The sequence below is a fragment of the Ictidomys tridecemlineatus genome, chromosome 1, assembly GCF_052094955.1.
Source record: "Ictidomys tridecemlineatus isolate mIctTri1 chromosome 1, mIctTri1.hap1, whole genome shotgun sequence".
Taxonomy (NCBI): domain Eukaryota; kingdom Metazoa; phylum Chordata; class Mammalia; order Rodentia; family Sciuridae; genus Ictidomys; species Ictidomys tridecemlineatus.
The window spans coordinates 49,390,528-49,406,856 of record NC_135477.1 but is presented as its reverse complement, the minus strand read 5'-3'; the positions used below and the strand labels follow the sequence as shown (position 1 = coordinate 49,406,856).

General features: G+C 37.9%; 1 protein-coding gene across 2 annotated transcripts in view; it reads left to right on the top strand.

The window, feature by feature from the left end:
• Positions 1-15,105, top strand: part of Mcu (mitochondrial calcium uniporter) — a 183,134-nt gene extending 168,029 nt beyond the window's left edge. For both annotated transcript variants that reach the window (XM_078040598.1, XM_078040602.1), the window contains 4 exons: positions 2,978-3,138; positions 4,806-5,009; positions 11,610-11,726; positions 13,208-15,105. In XM_078040598.1, coding sequence (XP_077896724.1) covers positions 2,978-3,138; positions 4,806-5,009; positions 11,610-11,726; positions 13,208-13,285 — 560 coding nt within the window. In that variant the 3' untranslated portion in view covers positions 13,286-15,105. The remainder of the gene's footprint in view (positions 1-2,977; positions 3,139-4,805; positions 5,010-11,609; positions 11,727-13,207) is intronic.
• The last annotated feature ends 1,224 nt before the right edge of the window (positions 15,106-16,329 follow it).

The window sequence follows — 16,329 nt, the reverse complement described above, 5'->3', positions numbered from 1 at the left end:
AAAGCTTAAATTTTAAAGAAGAAAATGATTAAAGGCACTGAAAGAATCAAAAGAGAAAAATTTTTTTACAATCTTGGAGTGAGAAAGAACTTTCTGATTATAACATATACCCAGAAACCAAAGAAAAAAATGACAGAAAAAAAATAAATTTCCCATATAGTAGAACTATGAAAGAATTAATTTTTAAACTAAGAAGTCTTCAGTGAATGATAGTCTAACAAACTTAGCTTTCCTTGTGACACAAATGCCAAAGCTGATTTCATATTTTACAGATCCTCAGTTAATGGTTGTTCCTAACTATCTGGGCATTTTTCACATACCATGCTTCACCAGGAAAAGGAGAAGAGAGAGTTTGTTTCATTGGGTTCCTTCTTCTCTCCCTCCTTTCTTCTCTTAGATTTCTAAGCAGATACAGTGTCATAGCACTAAAAGTTAAAATGGAAAGAAGGGGCAGAGAGTAGGAAAGACATTGCACACCAGCCAGATCTTTTCCCACCTGCTCCAGGTACTCTGTGAATATCATTACTAGACTTTTTAGATTTTGATTTCTTTCCCCTCTGTAGTGAGGAGATCAGTACAAAAGGTTTCTTAATCTTATCTTTCTAGGATTCACATTCCTCGTTCTTATATCTATCGTGGGCATCAAGCTTACTCATGCTGTCATCTGGAGGATAACATGGGAAAATATTTGTGAAAGGGTTTTATTCACCATAGGTAATTTACACCTCCTTTAGGAAGTGTCTTTTTGACAGGGAACTAAGCAGTGGGAGAAATACAAATATCTGTATAGAAAGTATAGTAAAAGCACTGTAACTCAGCTCCAGGTCTGGGAATCAGGAAACACGGACTCCACCACTTCCCACCAACATTCTGGATAATTTCCTCTTCTAGTGACTTTGGAAAGTTCAAATCATATGTAAATGTGAACTGCAACTGTGGTATGAAGAAGACCCTGTTGACTTAGGTGACCTCTGCAACTCAGAGTATTCTTGCTTTTATCTGTTCCTGTTAGTTCAACATACATTAATTGAAGCATGAGAGATGCTGTACTAAGTGCTTTATCCCATTTTACCACATCAGCTCTTCTCTAGTCGAATTTTCTCCCCTTTTACAGATTTTCTCATTAATTGAATTTATGTGATAAGTGTCCTAAAGGACATCCCCGAAGAATATTTGAAATATATGGTTAATTCTGACTTTGGCTTAGAAGAGGGCTGACCTTATGCTATGGCTAACAAAACATCACATTTAAAGCTAATAAGATTCTTAAACAAAAACTTTGTATTTGGCACTTTTTTAAAAATATATTTGATAGTTTAGATTGAGTTTTTATTAGATTTTGAAAACATAACTTTTAGATTTCTGAAAATACATACTACTCACAGTAGAGAATATTGAATCAAGGAATTTAATCCTTTGCTCTTTCACTTATTCTTATAACTTATGCCCTTTAGATATGAGGCCCATATATCTGTCTCTGTCTTTTTCAACAGGAATGTGTAAAAGTTAATGTGGCAAGAGGAAGAAGCCTGGGGGTTAGGGTTATTAGGGTGAAATTATTTTCATTTTTACCTTTGTATTTGCTAATTTGAAATACTGTATAATTTTCTCAGAAATTTCTAAAGGAAAAAAATCAATTAAAATGGCAAGATTACAGATAAATTATAGATCAGCCTTTGTATATTTGTGGAAAGGTACCCAGGACTGATCCCAGGGCCTTGTGCATGCTATGCAAGCATTCTACCACTGAGTTGCATCCTCAGAACTTCTGTATTTTATTTTTCAGATAGTCTCCATAAGTAGTTCAGGCTGGCCTCAAACTTGCAATCCTCTTGCTCAGCCTCCCAAGCAGCTGGGATTACAGGTGTGTGCACTGTCGCACCTGACTATAGATCAGCATTTTAATAAGCATGATCATCAGATTGATCCAAAACCTCTCTATTAATTTTTGCTGGGTGTGGTGGCACATGCCTGTAATCCAAGCAGCTCCGGAGACTGAGGCAGGAGAATCTCAAGGCGAGTTCAAAGCCAGCCTCAGCAACAGCGAAGCACTAAGCAACTCGGTGGGACCCTATCTCTAAATGAAATGAAATACAAAATAGGGCTGGGGATATGACTCAGTGGTCAGGTGCCCCTGACTTCAGTCCCTGGTGCCCAGAACAAACAAAAAATCTCTATCTACTAGTTTTTAACATTTGTTTTAATTTTGCCTTATCTAATGAATTTTATTATTTGTGGTGCTGGAGATCAACCCAGGGCCTCACACTAGTACTCTACTACTGAGATACATTTGTCGTCCTGAAGATTATTATTATTGGCATTATTTTTCTTAATATTGTCATTAACTGTAGGCACATTTGTAGTATCTAGGCTTCTAAGAATAATGGTGAGGGGAAGGGAGGGGACACGGGGTTAGAAATGATGGTGGAATGTGATGGTCATTATTATCCAAAGAACATGAATGAAGACATGAATCGGTGTCAGTATACTTTGTATACAACCTGAGATATGAAAAATTGTGCTCTAGGAATTTAATTGTATAATAAGTATGTCTGTATGTATGTATAATATGTATGATAAGAATTGTAATGCATTCCACTGTTATAAATTTTTTTAAAAGAATAATGGTAAATAGCACTTTCAAAACATTTAAGTTACCTAAATATGAGTTTACTTTCTAGATTTGTTTAAAAATATTCATTGTTTAAAAATAACTGTTACTTTCCTTCAGTTTAACACTGAAGGTAGGACATCTATAATGGATGAATCTTCCTTGTAATCTTGTCATGTTTTTAATTTTTTTAGTTGTAGATGGACACATACCTTTATTTGATTTATTTACTTCTATGTGGTGCTGAGAATCCAACCCAGTGCCTCACACATGCTAGGCAGGCGCTCTACCACTGAGCCCCAACCCAGCCCCCTTGTCATTTCTAAGGCGTACATTTTTAAAGGAAACTTAACCCCTTTCTTTCAGACCTCTTAAGCCATGAAAATGCAGCAACGCTGAATGACGTGAAGACGCTGGTCCAGCAGCTCTACACCACACTGTGCATTGAGCAACACCAGCTAAACAAGGAGAGGGAGCTTATCGAGAGATTAGAAAACCTCAAAGAGCAGCTGGCTCCCCTGGAAAAGGTGACCATCGAAATATCAGACTTTTCACCTACAAATACGCACATGTGTTTGTTTTTTCTTCTGAGTTTCCTGTAATTGAGTCATTATCTGTCAAATTAGCCCATTAGTTTACAAGGCTGAACCTTAAAAAGTCCATATCAAATCTAAGACAGGAATGGGAATAATTTGGAGCCTCGATAATGGACTTAGAGCTCTGAGGTCTCAGTGCACTGCCTTTAATCAGATTTACCATCTTCGAAACAAAGATTGCAATAATTTCTTAGTATAGTGGATAATGATTTTAGCCAAATTATGAATGAATATTGTAAGGAATATTATACAGCTCTTAAAATGATTATGTAAATCTAATTTGCTACAGAAAATATGAATGATATGCTATGGAAAGTAAATTCTAAACTAATGTTTATACTCTGATCTAATTTTTAAATGTGTTATGCATATAGCTATACACAATATATATATATCCATATTCACAATCAGAAGTAATGCTAATAGAGTAGTAGGATTATGACTGATTTTTCTTAATACTTTTTAGAATGTTCAAGGACCACATTACCCTTAATTTTTTATGATGATGTAAGTACAGTCATGGTTTATTTAGTGATAGGAATAAATGTGTCTCTAGGTGATTTCATTGTGAGACCTTGTTAGAGTGTCCTTACACAGACCTGGATGGTCTAGTCACCCACTCAACATGGCCTCTTCATGCAGAATGAGCATGAGATGTGTGAGGCTGCTGCTAATGTAACTGTAGAATTCTTTGTAAGTAGGAGGAATGGCTCTAAAATAATGATTATAAAAAATATAATCTAGTAAATACATAAACCTACTGGTAACAGTGAATTATTATCATCAGGTGTGCACAATACATGATTGTATTGCTATACTTTATACAACTAACAGGGCAGTAGGCTTGTTTACACCAGCATCACACACACACCTAAGTAACACACTGTGCTGTCACACAGCAGTGATGCTGTCACTAGAGGATGGGAATTGTTCAGCTCCATTATTTCCTTGTGGGACCACCATCACGCATGTGGTCCATCCCTGAAATGTTGTATGGCCTGTGGCTATTTTCATTGATAAGGAAGAGAATAAACGCTTATAATATTGTGCTTTTTCTAATTTCTTACAGATGGTTAGCATATGCCATGAATTGTACTAATTACTGGCATTCCCTTATTTAATCCTCAGAATGACTCTATAATAAAGTTAGTGGTGTTTTGCAGATCAGTGCCCTGAACCCACCCACTTGAATCCAGACTCCATGTTCTGATGTACCCTACTTTTCTGCCCCTAGTATAGCACTTGAGTTAAAACCGATAAGAGGTTAAATCTTATACACAGGAGTGAGAAACCATTTGATATGTTTTCATTTTACTCTTTCAAAGAAGATAATCCTATAGCTGGATGAAGAGCTGTTGAAGCTCACCCCTATACTTTCACTTATTTCTAGGATGAAATTTAAATAAAATACAAAATCTTAGTTGTCCCTGTAAGATATTTTATTCAGTGAAAATTATAGTTGCCATTTTACTAGAATTGAGTCTAACTTGTGTCTTGATTATAAGCCTTTTTTCTTTAGCAGGCATAGAATAGTTTATAAAAGACTTTTAAATTGGTTCCATGTCAGATGACTTACAACTGAGCATGTTCACCAACAGGTACGAATCGAAATCAGCAGAAAAGCTGAGAAGAGGACCACTTTGGTGCTATGGGGTGGCCTTGCCTACATGGCCACACAGTTTGGCATTTTGGCCCGGCTCACCTGGTGGGAATATTCCTGGGACATCATGGAGCCAGTCACCTACTTTATCACTTATGGAAGTGCCATGGCAATGTATGCATATTTTGTAATGACACGCCAGGTAAGACTCCTCTTCAAATAACTTTCTTATGAGACAGTAATAAAGTCTTGATTGTGTCAGTAGCTCTCTTTTCTCTCACGTTTTTTTCCATGACTAGTTCTCTTTAAATACTCATTTATCATGTATGCACACACACATGTGCATGTGTGTCACTTATGTATCAGGCACTACTGTTGTCGGTGTTAAAGCTAGAGAGGTAGGTATGTGGCATGGCCGTAGCCCCTCATGCAGCTCACAGGTCATTAAGATAGCCCTATATACCACTGCATTCAGAAAAATAGGCTCTAATAAGAATGGAATAGGGGAGCAAAGGAGAAGAGTGGCCAGTGTGGATAATTTGTTCACTGTGTTGGGCTTGGTTTTTTTTTAATGTATCCTATAATTAATTGAACAGTTGGATGTCACACACTTTTATTGAGCTCTTGGAATGGAGAACTGATGATGAATAATCAAATACTTGAACTAAACCCTGAACTACTTCTATGTATATTAAAGGGTAAATGTTTTCTTGTTCTTTTTACTTCATGGTATGGAGGTGAAAATTAGATACTTAATCACTGCACACTCTTATTCTGCTCTTCATCAGCCAAGGCTCGTTTATTGAATATAGGAATCTAATCCAGACCAAATTTTCATTGTCGGTGTTAGTTTAAGTATCTTAGAAAATTCATAGTGTCACTTTGGAAAATATGAGAGATATATCATCTTTTTTATTTTATTTTATTTTATTTTATTTTTTGTGTCTGAGGCTGGAACTCTGGGCCTCCCATGTGCTTTGCCACTGAGCTATATCCCCAGCTCCTGTTGACTTTTATAACGGTATCTGTGATGCCATCACAAATCCAACCTGGCCTTCCCTTGAATGACAAGCATTTAAGATAACTCAGGCACTGAGAAGTGTCTTCCTTTCCTTATGTGCCAGGAGAAAGCTGGGGGTGCTTCTCATAATTCTCAAAGCTGCTAGTGAACATTGGCATTTTGGTTTTGTGGTTAGATCAGTGGTCATGGGCCTATTTATGTGGCGGAAAATGAAAGCATGAGAATGTTATTTAACCTTTCTGGGCCTCCCAACTTGTCTAGTGAAGACAAAAGAAAGTAAACTGATCATATGCCTCTAATGTTGGCCCAGAGCCTGACACATCTAGTCCCTTCTCTGGTTCATATTGTCACTGGATGAACAAAAGTGAACAGCTGTATCATTCCTACCTAATCACAGTCTAGACAGGTTCCTGTCTGTCTCTACTGTCTCCTTTTCAATCTAGGGATTCATGGCTGGTTGCTGTCTGCCCTTTTCAATGACTCTAAATTCCTCTGTGTCTGTTCTGTGTGTTCTAAACAACCAAATCATGGTCTCTGTTCCCCCAAGACGTCCTGAGTTACCTGCAGCTTCATTTCCACTTCACACCTTCTTTCAACTAGAAAGTTCCCCCTGTTGATTCCTTCATGCCGTATTCCAGGGTTTACTTAAATGCTTATCTTTCGTGGACTTTTGACTCTTCTCTCCAGTTGACTTCTGTCAGTCCTTCTGAATCCCCGTGTAACACCATGCCTCCCATTTCACCCATCTCCTGCCATCTTGAGTAACATCTTTTCCCTCATACTGGATTATACTATCTTTTGAGGCTGGGCATTTGGTTTTATTCAATTTTTATTTCCTCACCACTAACATGGTATCTAGAATACTCTGAGTGAATTGAACATATAAAATAAATGACAGCCATGCTTTCAGCCACAAACTAGAGCTTTTCCAGTTATCCTTTGAATGTAGAGAGCACCTTTGATATATCTCTTGTTAATCAAGAACAAAATGGTATTTCCTTGTAGACTTTGCATTTCCTTGATTACTGAGAAAAGATTAAGCAATCTTCATACTTCTGTGAAAGACTCATGCCTTTTACTTGGTCTTACTGTGAACTACCTTTTCTTGAGGTTAATTATGTGTCAGGCATTTTATATCAGTACATAAATATGTACATAAACATATTTCGTCTCAACTATGTTGTACCCCCATTTTAAAGATGAGGAATTGAGACTCAGTGAAGATAAATAATCTTTCCAAATAGTATGTGTAGTTCAACATAAAATAAATGACAGCCATAGGACCAGGAACTGAACTCAGATGTGTTTTGCCCCATAAGCTGTTCTTTCCACTCAATTATCATGCTATCTTCTGTTAACTTTATTTATGAGTAGTTACCTCTGAAAACCATAATTAATCTGAATCTAGAAATCAAATAGAAACCTGTTGGAGAAATAATTACTGCTGATTAAAAGCTGTTTTGTAAATGTTTTCTTGAACTAAAGATTAATGCAAAGTATTGGACTTGAACACATGTCAGCACTTTTTTTCTTCTCATTATCATGTGGTAGGATCTTTATTCAATACCTTATCTTTCCTATTAGTTAAATGTTCCACTTCTGATTCCCAAAACATTGTTGCTGCCCCCAAGTGACAAGTTGCAAAATAGCAGTAGTAAACAAGTTAGCCACTTACTCAGTTATGAACCAGGAATCATTGACCAAATAAAATATAAACATTTGTTTCTTATTTTAGATATTCTTTTACCTAACTGCTATTGTAATTAACACCATGAAGCACAGGGCCTGTTCAGTAACATTTAAACTTCTATACTGTTACACTGACATGCTTCATTTGTTAGCAGTCTAAATATATCCCAATAGTATATTAAGCTACAAAAAATATATGATGGCAAGTTCCTTGAAATAATGAAATGCAGTGGAATATGGAGCACCTGAGTACCAGGTGGAAAAGCAGACTGACAATAAGAATCGACAATCAGCATGCAGGCTGCCCACCCGTCCCACATACCAGCCTGGTCATTTGCAACAGAGGGGATGTTGCCTCGAGGGGGTGAATATTGGTTCTTGGAGAGTAAAGACATCTCAGGTGTTACAGTACATAAAAAGATATACACTGTAACTTTAGTGTTAAATATTCTTTGGGGAATGGAACAATCAGGAAAAAAAGTCTAGAAAAAGAGTCTGGGGGGTGGGCAGTAATGAAAGAAACAATAGGCTGCCATTTAATATCCTTCTTTTCAGTTTCTTCAACCATCATTTGTATTCTGCTCCAGTAAATCACCTCCATGGCCATCCAGAACCTTCTTTCCTGGACTGTATCACCTATGATATAATCAACATACAACTTTCTGATCACAATTTCTTTTCTTTCTGCCCTTTTATTCCCTCACTCACTCCTTTGACCTCATCCAGACTTTTAGACTACTGACATCTTTATCTCAACTTTTTACCACAACATACTGTCTGTATTGCTTCCCTTTCTTCTTTAGACCTATTGCCAGTCTCTTTGTACCCTAGAATCCCTGTCCTTTGCCTTCCTGCTGTAAGTACTCCACAGATTCCTAACTTGGGGTGCATCAGGCCCTTTATCCTATACCCAAGCTACTAAACATTCCTAGAGAAAAATCATATCATAGTGTAGAATGGGCCACTGCTTGTGTTTATTTTTTGTGTGTTCCCTGTTTTCAACCTCTCCCATTCTGACTCTCATAACTAAGCTGTATCTTTTTGCACAGAGTCAGATAGTGAAATTTCTAGAATAGATTCTAACATGTAGTTACTCAGTTAATGCCTGATGCCCAAAAGAGAGCATAGAATATATTTGAATAAATTTAGCTTATATTTCCATTTACATCCTAAACAAAGAGAGGTAAACAACCTAGTAACAGCAATTTAGGTGACAGTAGAGGGCTTTGCCTCAAGTGCTTAATCCAGCAGTTATTTCTCAGTCAGTGTTAGTGTTTCCGACCTCAATTTTATCCATTTTTAAAAGGCTTCCATGGACTTTTTCTCTACTCTTCAGTCTAAATTCATCCTCATCAATAACTAAATATTGGGCTGGAGTTGTGGCTCAGTGGAAGAGCGTTCGCCTCACATGTGCAAGACCCTGGGTTCGATCCTCAGCACCACATAAAAAATAAAATAAACAAGTGAAATAAAGGTGTTGTTTCCAACTACAACTAAAAAATAAATTTAAAAAAATAACTAAATATTTGCTGCTTCATTCATGTGAGGTAACCACACAATCCCATCAGGATAAGTTATGTTAGACAAAACATAATCCACGTCTGCCTGAAAATAATAGAAACTAACAAAATGACGAAAACAAGCAGCAAGGATTAGAAGAAGAGGAGTCCCCAGCAGGCGGGCGTGGTGTTCAGGTGGGCCTTTCCCTCTGGGGATTTGATTAGATTGGGAGAGCGTAATGGAGAGACGGGGACCTGAGCCATACTTGATAACTCTGTTGGTCAGCTTTCTTTTGCTGTAGCCAAAATACTCGACAAGCACAACTTAGAGGAGGAAGGGTTTATTTTGACTCCCAGTTTCCGGGGTTCAGTCCATGGTCAGCTGACTTTATTGCTCTGGACCTGAGGTGGAGGGGAGCATCATGGCAGAAGGGCATGGGGGAGAAAGGCAGCTCAGCTGGTGACAGCTGGGAGGCAGAGAAGAGGAGGAGCCTGGGGACAAGATACGATCTCAAGGCCATGTCCTCAGACACCTACTTCCTCTACCCATGTCCCACTGCCTACAGTTACCACCCAGTCAGTTTATTTGAATTATTAATCCATAATGGGTTAATCTACTGATTAGGATACCGCTCTCAAACTAATCATTTCACCTCTGAACATTCCTGCATGAACACAGGAGTTTGGAGAAAGGGGCATCTCATATCCAGACCATAATAATAACCTTGAGGGACCAAAGCCACAGAGCCTAGTGTCCAGGGCTCTCCTAACATAGGTCAAACGCTCTTTCTTTGATTTGGAACCTCTGCAGGCCCCACTGCAGAAGGATAAGCCTGATATAGACCCTTTTAGAATCATGCCGCCTCTTTAATTCACTTCAGTCCTATGGATTAGGTTGGGGTAGTTGCAGAATACTGGCAATCCCACAGGGCCAGTGCTCACAGGCCCCAGGCAGAAGAAGCATGAACATCCCTGAGAGGAGAGTTTAAGTTATTTTACTAATAACTTTGTAAATGCAAAGTTACACAATAAAAAAGCACAAGGAAATTTCTACAAAAACAATAAACATTAGAAGCAGACACAGATGAGGGATTAGATATTGGCATTTTCAGATATAGCCTTTAAAAGAATTATACTTACTACATTTAGGGAGCTGAAAGTCAAGGTTGAGCATGTTGGCAGATAACTCAATTTTATTTTTAAAGAAACAAATGAAAATTCTAGAAATGAAATATAATAGATGAATTTAATAACAGATTAGATCTAACTAAAGACAGAAATAGAGACCTGGAATAAGCCAGAAACTATTCATATCTGTATAGGAAACTATTCAAAATGATGTATGGGAAGACAAAAAGATGTAAAATACAGAAAAGGCATAGGATATAGTGAAAAGTTCTAATGTAGATTTAATTTTATTGGACTCTTAAAGAAGATGAGAGAGAAAAAACATTTTAAGAGCTTGGCTTAAAATTTTCCAAAATGCTGAAGTACATCAGTTTACAGATTTAAGAATCCAGATAAACACCAACCAACATAAAGAAAAACAAATCCACATCTGGACACATCAATAGCAAAACTTCAAACACCAAAGCCAAAGGGGAATCTTCAAAGCAGCCGAAGGGTAACAGAAAAGCTTGTTTTCAAAGGGCTGCACCGACTGCCCAGCAGCACTGAGCCCGAAGACGGCGCAGAGGCGGCTTCAGTGTGTTGGGAGCAGATGACTAGGAGAATTCTGTGCTCAGCAAAATACGTCCTTTCAGAACAGGGGTGAAATAAAAGTATTTTCAGACAGAATCTGACACCATCAGATCTGCACTAAAAGAAACACTAAAGGGTGTTGGAAGCAAATGTTCTTCAGGCATGAGGATCTCACAGATGAAAAATGAGAGAAACAGGAAGGCAATAAGAATGGCAGGTCTGGAAGCGGATAGAAGGGAATTTTTTTTTTTTTTTTTAGTTGTAGTTGGACACAATACCTTTATTTTATTTATTTATTTTTATGTGGTGCTGACAATCGAACCCAGAGTCTCACACATGCCAGGCAAGTGCTCTACTGCTGAGCCACAACCCCAACCCATGAATATTAAATATATAAAACAATTATAACTGTGGAATTTAAAGTACAGAGAGAATAAAGATTCAACGGAGAAAAGGCGTCCAGAAGTGTTTTTAGAAGCACATTCATGCATACTAACTCAAACTGAGAAACAACCCAATAGTCTATCGATAGCAGAATAGATAATAAACTGTAATGTGCTCATATAATATAATACAGCATGGCAATGGAAATGAATACATCATATCTACAAAAGAGGAATCTCAGCCTGGTGCAGTGGCATAAGACTGTAGTCCCAGCTACTGCGGAAGCTGAGGCAGGAAGACACTTGAGCCCAGGAGTTCAAGGTCAGCCTGTGCAACATAGCAAGAACTTGCCTCAAAACACACAAAAAAAGAGAAAATATTTAAGAAGCAATACAGAACATTTCAGTGTCTTTATATGAGTGTTTGTCTTGAATCTAATCAACAGTAAATACTTTATGAGGATAGTATGCTAAGGACTAATAATTTGATTTCTCCTTTATTTTTGTAGGAATATGTTTATCCAGAAGCCAGAGACAGACAATACTTACTATTTTTCCATAAAGGAGCCAAAAAGTCACGTTTTGACCTAGAGAAATATAATCAACTCAAGGATGCAATTGCTCAGGTAAGTTTTGAAAAAATTAAAATAAATCCCAACCCCATCTTCTATGACCTTATTATTATCCATAACCACGGTACTTCACCTGCGTAAACTGAAAGAGTGATCCAACCAACTTTTTCCTGTATAAATTACTCCTCAGTTAATAAAAATGACTGTTTTAGCAACAAGCACCTCTGTAGGTTTTACAACACAAATTGCTGAAAAGATGGTGCTGCCTACCCTGCTAACACTTACACACGGAAAGTTAGGCTTTCCTACCTTTTAAAAAGTTTGTTTTTTTCCAGGGCTGAGGACCAATCTTAGGGCCTTGAGCGTGCTAGGCATGTGCTCTGCCCCTGAGCTAAATCCCCAGCCCCAAGTTTGTTTCTTTTGAGTGATTTTTCAACTAGAACTCTCTGCTTTCCTCTCTTCTCTTTAATCTTTCTACAATAATAGACACAAAGACTACAATGTGTGATAGTAATGGGGCAAACATAAAATCCAGATAAGAACTGTCAGGCACAGGTCAGAAGTTATTAAACTAGAACTTGCTTTTTAAAAAGAATGATGTATTTTATTTTTCACAGAAGCTACCTCTTGAAACTTCTGGGTGTACCTCCTTCAATCTGATGTCTTTGATTTTGGTGAATAAATTCTCATTCCTAATCCTTGTTCCTTTTCCCTGGAATGTTTTGTGACCTTCGCAGTTTTTCATCAGTCCCTAGAAGGCCTTCCATCCTCTTCAGTGCTTTTGTCGCACTCCTCTGGACCTCCTCTGCCTTTTTTTTTTTTTTTTTTTTTTGGTGGGGGTCCTTTATGGTGATGAGAGATGCTTTGAATAGACTTATTCCATCTTCCTGCTTCAACTTACTGCACCGTATTCTGTTGCTGCCTCTGATGGTTCTCAACTGGAGGGGATGCTGATCACATCCCTGGAGCTGTTACAAATACAGACGCTTCAGTGCACCCCATGTTAATTAATCCAACTTGAGGATGAGGTTTAAGAATGGGGGAGGTTTTGAAAGTGCTGCAGTTGATTGCATTTCTTTGTTTTAAAATTTACTAAGTGAAAAATTTAAACTGATATTAGTGATATAGAGTCTCTGGATAAATAAAAATCTTGGAATTCACAAAAGACTACAGAAAAATGGAATGAAGATCTATTCATCAAAATCAAAGTAGCCCAAGTTAAAGTTTTGGATCCTTGCAAAGGTTTGTGGATGGGCTTATCACTGGACAATCATCATCAAACATGTAGATTTTGATGTTCCCCAGAGCATCTGAGTCCTACCCTTTTGGTAGCACTGACTTTTCTGGAGGCTTTGTGGACAGCTGAGACTGCAGAGGCTTGTTTTGGATTCTTTGTTGTCTTCTGATTTTCAGAGTAATTGAGATGATGTCTTTGACTCATAGTAATGGAGGAAAGAGTCTCCTTTTCTCAGTAGGCAGTCATGTCACTGAAAGCTTCACTAGTCAGTTTTACTTACCTTTTGTTTCTATTTTAGGCAGAAATGGATCTTAAGAGACTGAGAGACCCATTGCAAGTGCATCTCCCCCTCCGACAAATTGGTGAAAAAGATTGATCTGCAAAGAGCCTGTGAATCCCGGCAGAAAGAACACCTGTTTATAACTCTTGCCTTTTTAATTAAAGCATTGCAGGTGGAAGCTGGGAGCCATGTGGGGGTAGAGGGTTTTTACCTTTAATTATAAAACAAAAAGGATCTTAGAGAAAAAAGGAATGTTAAAATCTGAGGATCAGGCATCGTGGAACATAAGCTCAAAGGGCTTAGTGAATATTGTCTTAATCAAGCATCTTAGTTTCTGAATGAAATTGATGCATTTATATAGTTGAGAGATTCACAAAGAGAAAACAATGCTGGGGGTGTTGGTTTCTTGCATCTTCTTCACAGGGTCAGCAAAACAGTAACACACCAGCACCCCACCGAGCTCTATTTTTTTTTTTAATTTAACATTTCTTATTTTTGACATAGGAATAAATAAATATACCTGAAAAGCAAATCCTCATGATACGTGGGTGGCAACAGAGTCTGAGCCCATATCATTAGCATTTATTTTAAATTGAACCCAGTCTCTGCAAAGTTACTGGGAATCTCTTCCTCTAGTCCCCCCTTTCTGACCAACTGCCTGTTGGTTAACACTAATTTTATCCAAATGATGATTCGAACCAACTATGATTGATGATTGACACTTTGGATTTCCCTTAATACCTTCTTAAATGTCTATATATCCCAGTGCTCTGGATCAGTATCTAGAAATCATTGGCAATACTGCATGAAGTTTCTCTGTTTTGTTTTGTTTTTTATAATTAGTCTTTCAGAGGAGGAAAAATTTCCCTCCTTTAAATACCTATCCCTCTCCCTCCACAACTCAGATCAGAGGAGGGTGTTCAGCTGTATTACCAAATCAGGAAGATGTAAGGTTTACAAATTGACTAAAAATCATGGCTCTTCAGCTATTTCAGAACCAGAATAATCTCATTACTGTTAATCTGCTTGTATGACAGTTCCGGGCCACCCAGATGGCACTGCTGTGTCTGGGGGCTTTATTAATCTTAAAGGACACACTTCCACACTGTTTGTGAGCTCTCCCACCTCCACCACCCAGTCGTTATAAATCAAGTGTGTGGATCTCCAAGGGTGCAATTTCTCTTTATACAGGAATACATTTCTATGGCTTCCTTCAGCCTACCCTCTCCACCCTATTTTTTCTTATATTCAAATGAGAGAAAGAAAAATTGATCTTATACTCTATCAAAATGTTTTCTACCGCATTTCCAGATGACATCTGCACGTGAGGAGTAAAGGAATCTGTGTGTGATATCATGTTTTTAATGACTGTGAGGGCAGGATGGCCAGGAGGATGGGGGCTCGCTACACATCTGATTGTCTTTCTTTCACATGACTCATCCCTCCTCATGTGACAAGAAGTTTCTTTTTCTTCCTCCTTTGGGATCATTGTGTATGAAAAGAAAACCTTTAAATGATAAACCCAGACTCCAGGTGCCTTGCAGAGGTCAAAGGCCAGACTGCTGCTCCCGCCACCACCCTTCACTGGCATGATGGAATGAAAGGATGCATGCCCGCCCCCAGCCCGCCTCCAACTTCCTTCCCTGTCCTTCAGCCCCTCCCTCATTTATTTTTGTTGTGTGGATTATTTTTAAACCATTTATCCTGTTTGTGTCAGGGTTTTTAAGAAGAAACAGCACAGTGCAATGAGCAAATCCTTTTGGGGTGTGTGGGAGGCAAGGGAGGGAGGACTCGGAGAAAAGTCCTTAAAACAAATAGCAAAATATTGAACATATGTAAAATCCTGTATCATTTATGAAATATGTATAAAAAGCAATGTACCTTCTGGAACAATAAATACTTATTCAATTTTTGAACGATAGTATCTCATTCTTTAAAACAAAACCAGAAAGTTATTTTCCTGTGATTCCAGGTGGAAAGCCTTTTACTTCTAAAATTAGTTTTATTAAAAATTCCATTACTAAATTAAGCTTTCTTCTTAGACCCTTTATTTCAAAAACAGACATTTCACTGACTCTTCCTTTACTTAAGATGGGTCATTTTTTTCCAGAGCTACCAATAAATCAAGTGACCTTTATAATCACTAACAAAGTGAACAGGACATGAGGATGCAGCTCAGGGAAGAGCGCACGCCCAGCATGCACAAGGCCCTGCGTTCCATCCCCGGCGCCATGAATAAATAAAGCCCACAAAAGTGTTGAGGCTGTTCTCCTTGGCCTCCTCATCTATAGGAAAAATCTCCATTCTATCAGAACACCTTGATTGCCCTAGAATCCAGAAAGTTATTCAACAATAAATGAAGATTAAATATTTTTAGAGATTGTAACAAGTTTACCACAATAACCAGGCAGGATATTACATGCTGCCAAAGCCATGGAAGGTCTACCTTAAAAGCACGTAATAAGTGATTGCTTTAGTGCAGCATATGGAAGTACTGGAAGAGCCTGCATAGCTGTGGTCCTTCCCCCAGGAGCTTTTAGCCACCTAACACAGACAACCCTGAAACTGATATGAGGTACAAAGGGATAAGATTGAAAATGTTAATGTTTGTTTTTATTCAACAAATAATATGTATATATACACATTCTGTTAAACTTTACAGGGGATTTTTTGTTTTTTGGAACAAAAACAAATGATTCCTGCCTCTAAGGAGCATAAAGTGTATTTTAAGACAACAATAAAAAACAAAACTGAAAAATGGGCAAAAGACTTTGAATAGACATTTTTCCAAAGAAGACCTACAGTTGGGTTTCTGGAAGACAATATGATGGTTCTTCAAAAAGTAAAACAATTACTACATGATTCAGCAATGCCTTTTCTGGGTATATGCCGAAAAGATTTGAAACCAGGGATTCAATCAGATATCAGTACCTAACAACATTATTCACCACATCCCAGAAGGAGCAACCAAAGTGTCCATCAGCAGATGAAGGGATAAACTAAGGTGGCATATGCATACAATGAGTTATTTAGCCATAAAAGAATGAAATTCTTGCCCGGTATGGTGGTGCTCGCCTGTAATCCCAATAACTGAGAAGGTTGAGACAAGAGGATCACAAGTTCAAAGCCAGCCTCAGCAA